General features: G+C 35.1%; 1 protein-coding gene across 1 annotated transcript; it reads left to right on the forward strand.

The window, feature by feature from the left end:
* Window positions 1-12647: 12647 nt before the first annotated feature.
* Window positions 12648-15453, forward strand: LOC113287698. Its single transcript, XM_026536518.1, has 4 exons — window positions 12648-14381; window positions 14521-14787; window positions 14927-15049; window positions 15149-15453. The coding sequence occupies exons 1-4, from the start codon at window positions 13299-13301 to the stop codon at window positions 15197-15199; spliced, it is 1524 nt and encodes a 507-aa protein (XP_026392303.1). The 5' UTR covers window positions 12648-13298; the 3' UTR covers window positions 15200-15453.
* The last annotated feature ends 216 nt before the right edge of the window (window positions 15454-15669 follow it).

Here is a 15669-nt window from a genome sequence, read left to right on the forward strand (position 1 = left end):
CTCTTAACTAGTCACCTTAAAGTATGCGTACCCGTACGCATACTGGCGGCGGTTTTCGAACCGAAAATTTCTGCTGATTTTGGAAACTTAACAAACTCAAATTTGGTTGCTTAAGTACGCATACCTGTACGCATACTTAAGCTGGTTACTTTGTCAAGTCGGTCAATTCATGGACTTAAACATTTAAATCATAAGGAATGCAATCTTTACAAACCGTGGCTATAATGTTCATGATTGATTCAAGTGAATCAAAATGATTTTATTTCAATTGTGTTTTCTATACAATTGAACAACTCTTAACTAGTTTCATTTGATTAATTTGAACTAGTTATGGTTAAGATGAATAAGGTTGATATGGGAGTAATCATATGGCTAACCTCGGTTAACTATTTGTGAACCAACCCGGTGTACACGTTTAGGTACGGTTACATAAACCTAAATGAGGGTAAATTCCATTTGTGTGTAACAAGTTAAGTTCGATCTAACAGTTGAAAGATATTATCTTGGTTGAATCAGGTTTTTCATCTAACGGTGATTATTGAATGCTTTGTTACCAAGGTAACTTGGATTGCAAATCCTGATTTGAAAACTATATAAAAGAGAACTCTAGCAACTGGGAAAGGTAATCCCCACACCTCATGTGTGTTACTAGTTGCATAACTAGAGTCGATTCTCCTTTAGCCTTAGGTTTGTTCGCGAGACCCCGTAGGTTAACGACTTGAAGACTTCATTGGGATTGTGAAGCCGGACCCAACTATTCTCTTTGTAGTTGCGTGATCTGATCTTGTTGTTTCTATCGTGTTGAGTGCAATTGAAATAATTGGATCGAGATTTTATATTTTCGATAGGCAAGATAGAAAATTAATCACAAACAAACTTCGTCTCATCGTTTGTGATTCCACAATAACTTGTTTCGCTAGTCGATTAAGTTTATTATGAGGTGATTGATAATACTAGGCTGTTCTTCGGGAATATAAGTATGGCTTATCAATTGGTTCATGTTCACCTTGATTTATCAAAAGACGGAACAAAAACTCTTGGGGTATTTCTGTGGGAGACAGATTTTTTCAATCCTATAGACTTTTCTGTGTGAGACAAATTTGTATATAAAGTCTTCGTCTTTGGGTCGTAGCAACTCTTAGTTGTGGGTGAGATCATCTAAGGGAATCAAGTGTGTGATGGGATCAGAGACGTAAGGAGCACGCCTGTAGCTTGAATCAGTGTGAGATTGATTAGGGTTCAACTACAGTCCAGTCCGAAGTTACTTGGTAGTAGGCTAGTGTCTGTAGCGGCTTAATACAGTGTGGTGTTCAATCTGGACTAGGTCCTGGGGTTTTTCTGCATTGCGGTTTCCTCTTTAACAAAATTCTGGTGTCTATGTTATTTCTTTTCCGCATTATATTTTGTTATATAATTGAAATATCACAGGTTGTGCGTTAAGATCAATCAATTAGAATATCCAACCTTTGGTTGTTGATTTACATTGATTGACACTTGAACATTGGTCTTTGGTACCGTTCAAGTAACTCATCTTATATTCAATTAGGCTCGCAGATTTCTATTTGCTGATTGCGGATTGAATTAAGAGTTATAGATATTAAACTCTTTGATATACTTTAATCTAGATTGAGTCTGACTGTCTAGTTGATTCTCTAGAAAGTGTATTGGAGTAAGTTCTCTCATGTTTCCAAACAAATTGTTGGGTGTGGTTGTTATACCCCCGCATTTTCACTTTTGTTTTCCGTAATTATATTTGTTTATATAATTTAAAGTAAATTTCACTTTACGTTAACTCCAATATACTTGATAGTGATCCTATACATTTTGGTTAAGTCTGAACCTATTCTCAAGTATCACACTTTGGTAGTCGTATTGTCTCGATCTCGTATCGATAGACAATCACACAAAGTGTGAATACCGAAGTTGTTGTATTGTCTCAAATCTGTCCATACACGATCACACTCGGTAAGAGGACTTATAGGTTGAAATAAAAAGATTGTGGTGTATTTGGGTACCCTCGCCTTTCAATTGGTATCGGAGCAGGAAAACACGAAATGATATAACAACATGTGTTTTGTGCGATCCAACCTATAAGGATTGAATCTGATGGATGATTTAGTTAACATAGAGCAATAAAATGATATACTTCATAAAGTCAATTTGTTTTAATGTCATGATAAACATCTCGATACTCTTAGTTCACTGGTTGAACACAATTCAGGAAATATTAACCACGATGTATTAATAAGAAAACAAACACATGTGACACACAAGTCGGATTCAGATGACAGTGATGAGATTAAATTTTTCATAAAACTTGCTGAAAAATATAATCTAAAAGATAATATATATTATCCATCTATCAAAAGGATTATCAAAGATTCTTAGATAGAAACCAGGTCTCAAGAAGAAGTTGTGTTTCAAGGAAATCTTGAAATTCATGAACCCTGACATGATGATAATCACATCTAGCCTGTCAAGATGAAAATAAAGTTTTGTTTTCTCTTGAAACTGAACCTGAAAATTCTGACAATGATATTAAAGCCAGAAAAGATAGTCAAGACAAGGATATGTGATTCTATCTCTCAGAATCTCTTAACTAATAAATAACATCTGGATTCTAATAGTTTAACCACTTGCAAGAATCAAAAGAGATGTGTTTCAAAGCATAATCCTGTGACTAATATCCGGTCAAGAAAAGCTGTTATTTATTGTGACAAAGATTATCTCTCTGAAAGTGACAAAGATCAGCTTAAAAGCACACAAACAAATTATTTTAGATCATGCTGTTTTGTTTGTGGTCTTTTGTCCAAATCAGAATCAAGGAAACAATCTCATCAAAACATGTTGTCATATTCCAAGGAAAATCTGGGTCGATATAAGAGTTCTGCTCAATACATGACTCAAAAGGTTTCTAGTCACACTTACAATCTTGTTTATACTCGAAGAGGTCTATCTGTTGAATCAGGTAATTCAGGTTGTGACTCACAAATGTGTGAAACCTATTCTTGGAATTGTTCCAGAAAAGAAGATGTTTGAAAACATAAATATAGATTATGTTTCCTTGAGCCATTGGGAGCTCAATTCAACAACTAATCTTGTTGATTAGAACTTCGTAAAATATTATACTAGATCTATCTGTTTCATGAACACTTAAGTATTTTTCTAAATTTGGAATCATTTTTCTATTTAGAAGAATACTTTCGATCTTAGGAAAGTTCATGATAAAATTGTACAATATATTTGCGGACTCTTTTGACAATAAAACACATCTTGATTTTATTTCCAAATTTGTATATTATCACCACTATTTTAATCAAATAAAAATACCTTGTTAGGTGTTTTAAAACTTGGAAACCAATTTTTTTATTTGATATATAAAGTATCTTAAGAACCGATTTTTTCCTCCACTATTAGTCTGCGGTTCAAGATGGGTGAAAATTGATATTGATTCTCAATTGCAGAAGCTTGAAACTTGTCTTCTTGCTGAGATTTTGAGCTACTTCTCAAAGGAACATAAAAGGAATAAAATATCTTTTGAGCTCATGCTTTTGCTAATGCGAGATTTGAAGTTGCTCGTGAACAACTGGAAGCTTCTGTAAAGAATGAGGAGTGGCTCGAGTCAAATATTTTGAAGTTGATTGTGGAGGTGAATCTTTTGAAGAAGAGACTCAATCATCTAAAAGAAAAGAGAAGACTCAAGAACTTGACCACTGAAGAAACCTCAGTGAATAATTAGAGCACTTCTAAGGATTAAGTATATTTTGTAATACTTAATCCAGAAAATAGACATCAATGTTTTGATTTACATCAATTATTATATAAGGTATATTTTGAATAAAACTATCATTATCTATGAATAAAATTATTATCTTGTAATTTTTCTTGTGATAGTTACCGATTACATAGCCTGTGAATGAATTTTTTTATATTTTTGCTTTGTGTATTCGGTTTATGGGATGTCTGATTTCGGTTTTCATTAACCTTAATATTCGATTTCATATGTTGTGACCGTTATGGTTTGTGTGCCATTTTGATTTAATGGGATTAAGTTCTATCCCATGTTGGAAGGCTTTTTCAAAGGATCATAAGATGTTATGATTGAAACTCATATGTGAAAAGTCACAATATGTTGAATCAATTTATGTTTACATGAGTTGTGTTTATCATAACATATGTGTTTCGGTGATGTGGTTTATAGATAGTGGTAAAAGTGGTTCGATTCTCAGACTTGCGAAGGGTAAAATATAGACTTAAATTCTAAACTAAAATAGAAAACAAACTAAAAATTGTCACAAACTCAACCAAAGATGATATCAATATTAAAAGAACACTGATGCTAAGATTCCACTATTTTCCAAGTTCAAAGTGATTTAATCTCAATAATTATATTTATGCAATTTTCTCGTTCAGGTTGATTCTAACTATTGCAACAAGTAGATTCTCAAAATAACAAGTGTAAATCCGAAGCATAGAACATAAAAAACCTAGGTCCAAGTATGCTCTACCAAAAGAAATAACAATTGCTTAACAAAGTCATTCAAACAATTTTCAACCAAGGAAAATAATCATAAAATAATTGCAAATAAATAAATAAAATAGGATATACCACTTCTTGTTGGAAAAATAGCTTCCTCTATCGCCTCAGCAATGGGGTTTAGCTCCTCATATTAATCACTTGCTCAAAATATTTTTTTATGGTTCAAAAGTTGATTAAAAGATGAAAAACTATAACACTGATTGTTTGCAACGGTGTATTGGTGTTGCAAAACAAGGAATGACTGTTACAAAGAAGTCATTGTAGCAGCGTTACAAATTTGAGACGATGTTCTTATTTGCAACGTTTGTTCTTCAGCAGCAGCAGCAGAAACACGGGTTTTCCTGCAACTTGATCTTCTCAGCTCTGTAGTGTTACAAACTTCTCTGCGACTTCTCCAATGACTTCGTAACCTTCCCTGGAACTAGAAAACACCTTTTATACTGCTCAGAAACCTAAAAATAGCGATTAATTCTCTCTTTTTCTTTTCGTGCAAGCCACGACAATAATCTTCTCTGCCAACTTCCTTACGCGTTTCTAAGACTTCCAAATCATCCGAAACTCTTCCTTAGATAGAATCTCACCTTAGGAAACAATATCACGCCTGTAGTTTCCCTGAAATTCCTAAAATAATTCCATACAGTTTCCTTTTACAAGTCAACCTTTGTTTTCTTCTTCCGGATTATTCAGCCCAATTTGATCGATTAAATCACCCATACCAGGCCTGTTTAGTTATATCACGTCCATCCTAACAAAAATTCGAGGTTGAATCTCCCTAAAACTTCTCAAAATTTTGATTTCTTAAACTGCAGGCTCGCTGGTTTTGTTTCCCGCCAAAACCAGAATTCAAATGATGAGGATGACCTCCCCCTATCCTGTGCTGGTCTCCCTTTAGCAGCTGCCTGGAAATGGATGCCCCTTAGTAATTGGTTACCCCTTATCCATTTAAGGGGTCCGAATAGCAAGTGTCCTCCGGAGGTACCCCGCGCAACTTTTCGAGCAGATTTTTCCAAAAATGTTTATTGGCCAAAAATACCTACACACACATAAAACACCATAATAAGTACAAAAATAAGCACTATCAATATATAGAATCGAGATAAATTAGACACAAAAATGTGTCTATCATTCGGTTTTTCAACTTTTGCTATTGGAACGCATTAGTTAAAATCGTTTCAACCTTTCTCTGGTAAAGGTTGCTTTTGCTGTTGTTCTTTTGTTCTTGCGAGAGGATGATAACATACTGGGGGAGAGTTCTTATTTGAACTTGTGCTTAATGACATATCTTTCTGGGGAGAAGAGGCTGCGGAATCTGAGGTAATGAATTTGTTAGTTAATCGTTTTCTTGTTTAAGAAAAGCATGTTTATATTGCATATATTTTGCTTTTGCTTAACAAAATTTCAGTACAATTAATATGTCTCATTATATTGTGTATGGATGTGTGTGTGTGTGTATGATTCAATTGTTTCCCATTAAGAAAAACTGTGTCAATTTATTTGGCTATTGTTTGGTATCTTCTTTATTGTTGGGTATCAAGTGTTTTTGCTTAACGAAATTCGGTACAATTGCGATAATGTCTATGTTTGTTTCAATTGCTTCCGGTTAAGAAAATAATTGTGCAAGTCAAATTTTTTTTTTTTGTATGTATTGTTTATGGCTTAACAAAATAAAGGATCATTTGTTTAGTCCAAATTGATTCCGAATAAGAGAAACTAAGTTAATTCTGATCTTAGTTAGACTTATCAAATTGGAGGATTCAGTTATTCAAGTCTAATCGAATGCCTTGACAAGAAAATCTAGTTAACTAACCTAGTGTTTGTGTTGTCTAAAGAGAAAGGTCTAGGTTATTGTCTGAATAATTAGAGCCTGATGAGAGAAATAAAGTTAATTCTGATCTTTATTTTGGTCTTATCGAAATAAGCAATTGCACATATGCAATCGGTTTAACAAGGGAATTAAGTTTCTTAGTCAATTTGTTAAACTATTAGGGAAAATTACTTCAGGCAATTGTTTCTTTGATAACATATTAAAATTAAATTACTTGTAGTTTCGGTTTTAATATTGGTTATCTAAAGCGGTATGTGAAACCTTCGTGCTTAACTCTTATAGGTTGTTTACAAGTATTTTAGATTTGTAAGTTCCTTTCAGTTTTTCCTTTATTTGCTCGAACCTTTGTCATTTTGTGATAAAAAGGGGGAGAAATATATGGAGTAAACAAGTGATTTGTAATCACCAAGGAAAGGACAATTGTGCTTAAACGTTATATCTAAGGAAAGAGTAAAGCATTGACGAAGGGGGATAAGCGTATCATAATGTCTCGTTAAGATCCGCATCGCTTTATAGTGTCTCGTTGAGATCTATACTGACTGATTGTGAATCTAAACTTAACTGCTTTGGTAGTTATTGGATAAATTGATCTAACCAGTAAAATGAGTTTATTATATTAAACGGAAGAGCCTTGCGCATGACTTGAGATATCTTTATCTTGAAAAGAATCAATAGAGTTGTTACGAAGCAGATTCTTTGTTCCTTTTCTGTTTGGAATACGATCAAAAGGAATTGTACCAGTGTATGACCTTTGAAGTCGGAAGCGCAGGGATACTGAGGAAACTAAGTGAACTAGGGATAGTTTCTTGGTCTCAACTACACGAAGTTGGTGTAGATTTTGTATAGCGGCTTAATTCTAAGAGTATTCAATTCTGGACTACATCCCATGGTTTTTCTGCACATGCAGTTTTCCTCGTTAACAAAATCTTGTTGTGTGATTTACTTTTGTTTTCCGCAATTATATTTTTTTTATATAATTTAGATTAAATTGCACTTTACGTTAACTCAAACTACTTGATAGTGATCCTATAGAGTTTGGTTAAGTCTGAATCTATTATCAAGTATCACACTTTGGTAGTCGTATTGTCTCGATTTTGTATCCATAGATAATCACACAAAGTGTGAATACCGAGGTTGTTGTATTGTCTCGACTGTGTCCATAGACGATCACACTCGGTAAGAGGACTTATAGGTTGAAACAAAAAGATTGTGGTGTATTTGGGTACCCACATCTTTTCAATATTTACCGAAAGTATAATGTTGGGGATTGACTCATTCAGGTTTGTACATAACCATAAAGACACTTTGGTTGTGAAATGATGTTGGTTTTTGAAAGAACTCAAATAAACATCATTTTATTGAGTGAACAAGGAAATTGTAATTACAAAGATTGAAAGAATACAAAGTGACGATATCTCTCAAAATCAATGCTTTCTGAAGTACTAGAAACACCTCCCCTCCCATTATGCTTTTAAAGTAATAAAGCAAGTCACTCATTTTACAAATTCTTTTTTTAGTAAACACGATTGAGACCATCCTAAGATGAAAATGGTAAACAACTCTTTCTTTCAAAAGAAATAAGGTGCTTGTTGTGAACATATCCCTGCAGAATGCAAACCATTCAAGTGATTTATGACTCTAATGGATGATTCGAAGTGTTGAATTAGTTACTTTTTCACAAGAAATGATACATTTTATTTTGAAACAATCCTAGCATATATTACACAATTTAAGGCTCACCACCCCTGTTAGTGCTAGATAATTTATATCAAAAGAAATTGATGATTAGTGTATGTTTAATAAGATCAGTGTAGAGCATTCTATACCACATGGTATTGCAGAAGCTACCATAAAAGGTCATATATGGATTATTAGGATTAGGTTATGCGTATCAACCTTCCTATAACTGCTTGTGGAATATGTAATATTATACGCATCTTCACTTATTCATTTTAGAACCCATAATTAGTCAACCATTTATGCATACCAGTTGGTAAGTGGATATAAGCATGACATTTTTATTCTTACGCACTTTTGGTTATGTAATATATGTGCCACTATGACTCCTTATCGTACTATGATGGGTCATCAAAACGATTAAGTAGTTATGTTGGATATGAATTCCTAACAATTATCTGTATTTTGAAACCTTTGGCAGGTGATCTCTTAACCACTAGTTTTGCAGATCGTCACTTTGATAAGACACCCTTCTCGTCGTTAGGGGGAGACAAAAAATGATTTTTCTAAGGGAACGACACGAATTGTCGTGGTGCTTTCCCACTCTGTCTCATATTGATTCTTATACTCCACAAACGTAATTGTGAAGTGAAAATAAATTATCAATTTTCAGAATATGCAATGATATCACTAAAATGACAAGATCACATATACCAGTTACAAATGTACCTGCAAGGTTAGAAATCCTCAGTAAGAGATATATACCATAAAATAAGGTATTACAACTACATTTGATGGAAGTGTAGTTGAGGACGTGGCTTCAAAAAGAAAGATAGAAAGACCACCAGGTTCGATCAATGCTCACATAGAAAGGAAGTAGGTGAACAAGGCACAAAAATTCATATCATTAATAAATCATCTCATTAGATTGTCTCTGACTATGTCCACGAATCAATATTGGAGGACGCTCCAAAGTTTAATGATTCCAGAGAACAACGAAATCCCAATGGATTATGAAAACGCAAGTGAGTCAACGAAAAGATCATGCGAGCATATTAATGATTATTAGTTTTCATATATAGTTGCTCGAGGAAATAGAACACGATGAGATCAAACCACGCTTCTTTTTAATGTCAACAAATAGCATATTCGACCTATACAATCCAGGTAGAAATGGTTCTTTGACAAATATACAGGTATTTGATATGGTAATTCTAACAAACCAAGTATAAAGTATATGGGACATACATGATTATTTGTCACATAGCATAGTGAGAAGAATAAAGTCTTAAAGTATAAAGACTCTCCTTGTGGCGCGAGGTTTCTCCAAAGACTCCGAAATATTTACTCTATGGTAATGAACGTTATAATGCCCTGCTACTTAGTTAGCTTTGAGTCTCAAAAGGACTTGAAATGCAACATTTTTGTATGGTTATTACTTATCTCTGTAAGGATTAAAAGATAACATATTTACAAAAGTGTCTAATATACCCAAACCACTAAATTACTCTAAACCACAAAGTGTATTTGCAATTTGATTGGAACGTTCACTTATGAATTGAGACTATCAGGTAGATTTTGTATACCCGTCTAAGTGACTATTTGATTTGGAAGGAATAAACAAGTAAGGTATTGTTCCCTATGTATTCACAAAGAAAGTTCCTCATTTGGAATTGTAGCTATCTATGTCGATGGCATGGACATGATATGTGCTCTTGATGAAATGATAGATTTTACAAGATGCTTGAATTCCTAATTTGAGATGAAAAATCCGGGAAACTCGACCGAATACCGAGCTTGTGTTATGTCATTCCACCAGTTCGCATATGGTCATTGTTGTCAGGAAATTTAACAAGGGCATGCATTTTGCTAGCACTCCCATGATTAGATGGGGTTCAAATGTAAGTAAATGATATTTTAATCTAAAGGAAGATGAGGAAGATATGTTGGGATATGAAATCCCTTATCTAACTGCAATAAACGCATTTTTGTACTTAGCATAATGTACTTAACTAAATATATATATATATCCAAGTGCCGACGCAGCGTCTTTGGAACGACACAATGAATGTAATCATATACTTAAATAGAATCATTGGCATGAGTTTGTTTTATCCCTGCAAATCCATAAAGAAGACTGTTAAAGGAAGTGCAATTGATTATGAAGGGTACAATAATCTTTTCTCTCACAAAAGTAATCGGGGGGAAGGGGGGATTACTGACTTATTTACTAAGTCGTGGCTTATATTCACTTTCGGAAAGTACATGACTAAAAGAACTATCTGGAAACTCCTCTGAATGAAATCAGGAGAAGGATCCAAGAATATAATGTCGACATATTTTACTTCAAAATGTGAAGCTTTGTTGTACTATTTTCTCTTCGATCAAGATTAGTTTTCCCCACAGGGTTTATGTTATTCGACAAGGTTTTTAGCGAGACAACCATAACTACATAATCTACATGCTAAATGTTGAAGTCCTAAATGAACAATATCAAGAAAATAAAACTCGATAATTTGTCAAGTGAAACCACTTCTAGAATCAGCACAACGAACCAAGGATTGCATCGCAACAGTTTTCGACACAAGTCTATTGATAGTTTTGTTGTGTATTAATACCGCGTTTTCATCAATCACCTATAAAACATCGAAAGGACGCTATGTATGAGTATTCAGCAAAGGCATACTTCTGGATTTATCATGTTGTATCTTTCCCGAACCTTCGTCGAGGTTTTATCCCATCGGGTTTTTCCCTTGTAAATATTTTAACGAGGAAACATATGCGAGTCCAACATTATTTAAAGTTTTCTTTATGTTGTACTTTTTTTCCTTAGTTTAAGTTTAAATTTTCCTGTCGAGGTTTTAATGAGGTAACTATGTCCGACGTACTTATATGAAGGCACTACAAATATTTTTTTTTGCTTAACAATAAAATTTTATTAATAACCTAAGGAATTACAAAAATGGATTATACAACGAAAACTAAAAAGAAATCAAAATAAAATTTGCCACATATGGCAGTAAGCTAACAAAATCTAAAGTACACTTGATTTGGACTTTCTAAACAACCCAGAAAATCTGGTTGATGTTTAAAAATTCTTTGTTCTCCTCTGCTTAAAGCTGAACTTCTCTTTACCATTTTATCAGCAAAGAAATTGACTTCTCTACCGTTATGTTTGGACCCTTTTATAAAGCCTACTATCGGAAGGCACTACAAATGAAACACTACTATTGGAACGCATAAAAATAGTGTTATAGAGCCTGGACCCTTTTATGGTGCGGCCTATATAAATGTAAGCAGGATTTACGTCACATGATTAAACCTACGTAATTTATATTATACTCATGCTACAACAATCTAGTACTTATTCTCCCGTTTCCATCTAATTTGGTGGTGGATTGGCGGTGCCACGACACATACAAGTCCATCTAATTTGGAGGTGGACTGCCGGTGCCACGGCACATACAAAGTCCATCTAACTTGTAGGTGGAGCTTCACAGAAAAATAAGCCCCGTTTATAGGGGCCTCCATTTACGTAGAGCTATATCTAGGGCTGCACAAAACCGACTCAATCCACCAACCCAACTCACACCCGTCGGAAATTACCCACACCCGACCCAACCCATATAGAAGTGGATCGACTATGGGTCACAGCATTAAAACCCATAGTATGGCGGGTCGACTGTGGGTGATAGCTTCCCTCACCCGACCCAACCTACCCACCCACCTAAATATTTCTAAGTTAATTCTAACCTTTAGATTACCTATCCTAGATTAACCACAACCGTTGAAGTAATGATATATGATCTTAGACTTTAGTATAGTAGGAAATGGTAATGTACTCATTTATCTTTTGGGCTTTGAACAGTTGAACTCATTTCTTGTTATTGTTAGCTTTATCACTTTGCATGCAGTTTGCAACTTTGCACCAACTTCTTACTTCTCTGGATTTTTATTTTGTAAACACTTTTAAGTAACTTCTTATGATGTTAATTGTCTACACTTGACTTGGGATCAGCTTTTTGATAAAAGCTATTACTTCCAATCTGGAAGAGTCGTAGTAAGACTGTAAGTCTGTAACTGTAATGTTCATTGTATTTTATGGTGGGTAACCCACCACCCACCCAATTCAACCCACCGTAATGTGGGTCGGATGAAAACCGACCCATTATAATGTTGGGTTGGTTGCGGGTGACAACTTCTGTTACCCATCATCAGTGGGTTGGATGGTGGGTGAGGCCAAACCCGACCCAATCCAACCCATGTGCAGCCCTAGCTATATCTAGTGTAACTAACTTAACTATTCACGGTGTTTACCTAATTTAACCAGACACTCCCACTGATCTGTTTTCCGTACTTATCCGATCCCCTTCTAATAAAACAAGCTTTAATGCATCAGGGAATCAGTTCAGGAATCTTCCTTTTACCAATCCACATCCATGTATCTCTCCGCAACAAAATAACTCTTTAACCCTTAGCATCAACCGTTAGATCTTCAGTCTTTGAAAAATGTAACGGTATTTACGGGGGACATAAACTAGTACGATAAAGCGCATGACACAACATCATTCTTTTTTCATTATATGCTGAACCCGTTTTCGGTTGAGAGAGTCAATTATTCAGATTAGATAGATTACTTTCATTTTGCTTGTTTCTCTCTCTTCTTGAACTTGAAGTTCGGTTTCTTGCCCTAATTTCTAAAATCCGCCCTGTGAGAAGATCTGAAGTAGGGAGTTGTTGAAGATTTGTTTTCTTTTATTTGTTTGTTTGAAATGGAGATGGTTATGGAAGATTCACGTTCATACATCGCTTCTTCATACACTCGTGAGTTGATTACAGGAAGACAAAAATGGATAATACGATCTTCTTCTCCTGAGGGTGTTTCTATATGTAAACAAGGTAGTTCTTCTCAACTATTATCTTTCTTTTAAATCGTTCGTCAATATCGTTTTAGGGTTTCAAAATTTATATACTTCTCGAATACGTTCTGAGGCTAGTCGAGTTCTTCTTGTTCAAAGATATCTCGGATTCTGGTTTAGAAGTAATTACAAGTATATAAGTGGAAGATTCTAGTGTTATCTTTCTGAAGAACAAATTAAAATTGTTGGATCTAGGGTTTACTTTACCCTTTCCGTTTGGTTCTTGATTTGAGTAATTTGACAAATTGGGGTGAAGATTCTAGGGTTTACTTTGTTTCTTGGGATTTTGAAGAGTTTTGTGTTTTGAATCGGAAGAAGCGGGAATATTGAAATTGGTATGGCGGGAACTAAGGAGTTGCCTAAAACAACTGGAAGGAGCTTGAAGGAATTATCTGCTAGAACTACTCTTAATCAAGTAAGATCAGAGGGTCATCCTTATGTTGATTTAAGGGAAGATGGGAATGCATTCATCTTTTTCTGCACTATATGTCTTGCTCCTTGCTACAATGATAATACATTGTACGATCACCTGGGGGGAAAGCTACATGCTAGAAGGTATGCTGCTGTTAAAGTTACATTGTTAGGTCCTAATCCGTTTCCTTTTAGTGATGGAGCTCTTTTCTTTCACGGCCTTGCTGAGCAAGATAACCTGTTGTGTAATGTGAGTACAAAGTCTAACCAACCACCACATAGGTTATTGAGCATTGGTTTCAAGAACAGCGATAATGATAAAAGCTCTAACAGCGTAAATGAGGGCCGTGAGGTGTTGGAATGGCAAGAACCTGTAAGGAAATCGAATTCTCTCGAATGTGTTGTGAGAGACCATGTTGATGATACTTCTGACAGTAACGAATACATTGTAGTTCCGAATGTCGTGTGCAACGATCAACTCTCTGATTTGAAGATAAATTTTATTGGGTTTGGGGAGATTGCTGCGAGAATTTGCGAGAAGGATGGAAATCTTAGTATTCGCACTATATGGTGTGAATGGTTGGGTGAAAATTCAGGACATGGGAACAATGTTCCAGATAATGATTTTGCTATTATCAATTTCTCATATAATTACACTTTAGGAAGGGCTGGGATAACAGAAGAGTCTCATGCAAGGCTAACTTCTGGTGCATACTCGGGAAATGTCAATAAAAAGAAAAGAAAGTCATTTTCTGACCCTGAGGATGTCAGCAAATCTTTGAGGAGAACACGTGTTTCTGGTGGGCGAGATTGCGCTGGTGAACAGAATCAGAATGTAAAAGTTAAGCTGAGCAGGACTGCTAGACAAGCGTTGAGGAAGCAACAACAGATTGTCTCTAATTGTATGTGTGATATCTGTCAACAGAAAATACTTCCAGGAAAGGATGTCTCTACCCTTTTGAATATGAAAACTATGCGTCTTGCTTGTAGCAGCAGAAATCGTAATGGGGTAAAAACACTGCAACTTTTTCCATTTTCCATGGTGCTATATATCTTTGTCTATATACTTCCTCAACTTTTGTTTGCGTTAGTATTTTGTTTTGGGGTAGTTTTCTTGATAATGACTATACTGGTTTAAAATGTTTTAGGCATTTCATGTGTTCCATACTTCCTGTCTCATACACTGGATTCTTCTCTGTGAGTATGAGGTCTGGACGAACCAGTTTGGTAGTCAGAACATGGCAGTAGGAAGTCAAGGAGTCACAAACGGGTGGCAGGGAGATGGCAGAGACAAAGTGGTTGAGTTAAGCATTGTTCCCAAAACACCCTTATCTTCTGTATTCTGCACTGAGTGCCAGGGTCGTGGCGTAAATGTTGAAGAGAACTTAGAGAATCCAAGTGTCTTTCTTTCCGAGGTGTGTATGTCATGAACCAAATTCCTAATTCGTTGGATTCCTATTTGCAGTTAGTTAATCTTTGTACTTGTGTAGTTAGGGTTCCAAATGTTCTGTTCAATAGTCACTTTAACAAATCTAAACCTTTTCAATTTTTCAGATGTTCAAATTTAAAATTAAACTTCTTGACGGACATAAAGCGTGGATGTTCAAAGGGCCTGAAGTACTGAAAAACTGTTCGACGGGGCTTCGTTTCTCTGATCAGTATAACGAAGCAGTTCAGGTTTGCTTAATTCTGAAATGCTCTTTTTTCCTTTTATTGAATCTACACTTAACAGTATGGTGTAATAGTACCTTTGTTCTTGCAATTGATTGTTTGCAGGGGAATGTGACGCCATTAAAGATGATGTATTTCTTTAGAGCTGATCTTTAGAAGTCCACGTAAAGCACATTGATGCAGCACATGAGTTGATTTCTTACATAACGTGTAAAGTAACTCGTTCTTACCTTTTGTACAAGTATATGGATATGTTAGATATACACCTTAATCTGAACCTCACAATGTACATTCCTGACGATGTAACAGAGGTGCATGACTTTCCTTTTGTCCATTTTGTTTCGGGTATGTAAATGAACTGATGTTAGATTTGACCACTTGGACAGAAGTTTACATTTCATTTACCTTCATTATGTAGATCACGAATGTCCATCTTGGACAAAAGAAATTTAACTTCAGTTTTCTTCTTTTTTTTCAACACTTTTGTGAAAAAAAAATCTTCAGATCGTAGTTTAAGGACGTTTCGGTCCCCTTCGTAGTTTGAGGACATTTCGGTCCCATCTTCTTAGTTTAAGGACATCTTTCGGTCCTCTTCGTAGTTTAAGGACGTTTCGGTCCCCTTCGTA

The sequence above is a fragment of the Papaver somniferum genome, chromosome 6 (genome assembly GCF_003573695.1).
Source record: "Papaver somniferum cultivar HN1 chromosome 6, ASM357369v1, whole genome shotgun sequence".
In the NCBI taxonomy this organism is placed as follows: Eukaryota; Viridiplantae; Streptophyta; class Magnoliopsida; order Ranunculales; family Papaveraceae; genus Papaver; species Papaver somniferum.

Coding starts and splice junctions, on each gene's coding strand:
- LOC113287698 (XM_026536518.1), top strand. CDS start 13,299: ATGGCGGGAACTAAGGAGTTGCCTAAAACAACTGGAAGGAGCTTGAAG. Junction 14,382..14,520: donor GCAGCAGAAATCGTAATGGG/GTAAAAACACTG, acceptor AAAATGTTTTAG/GCATTTCATGTGTTCCATAC. Junction 14,788..14,926: donor CAAGTGTCTTTCTTTCCGAG/GTGTGTATGTCA, acceptor TCAATTTTTCAG/ATGTTCAAATTTAAAATTAA.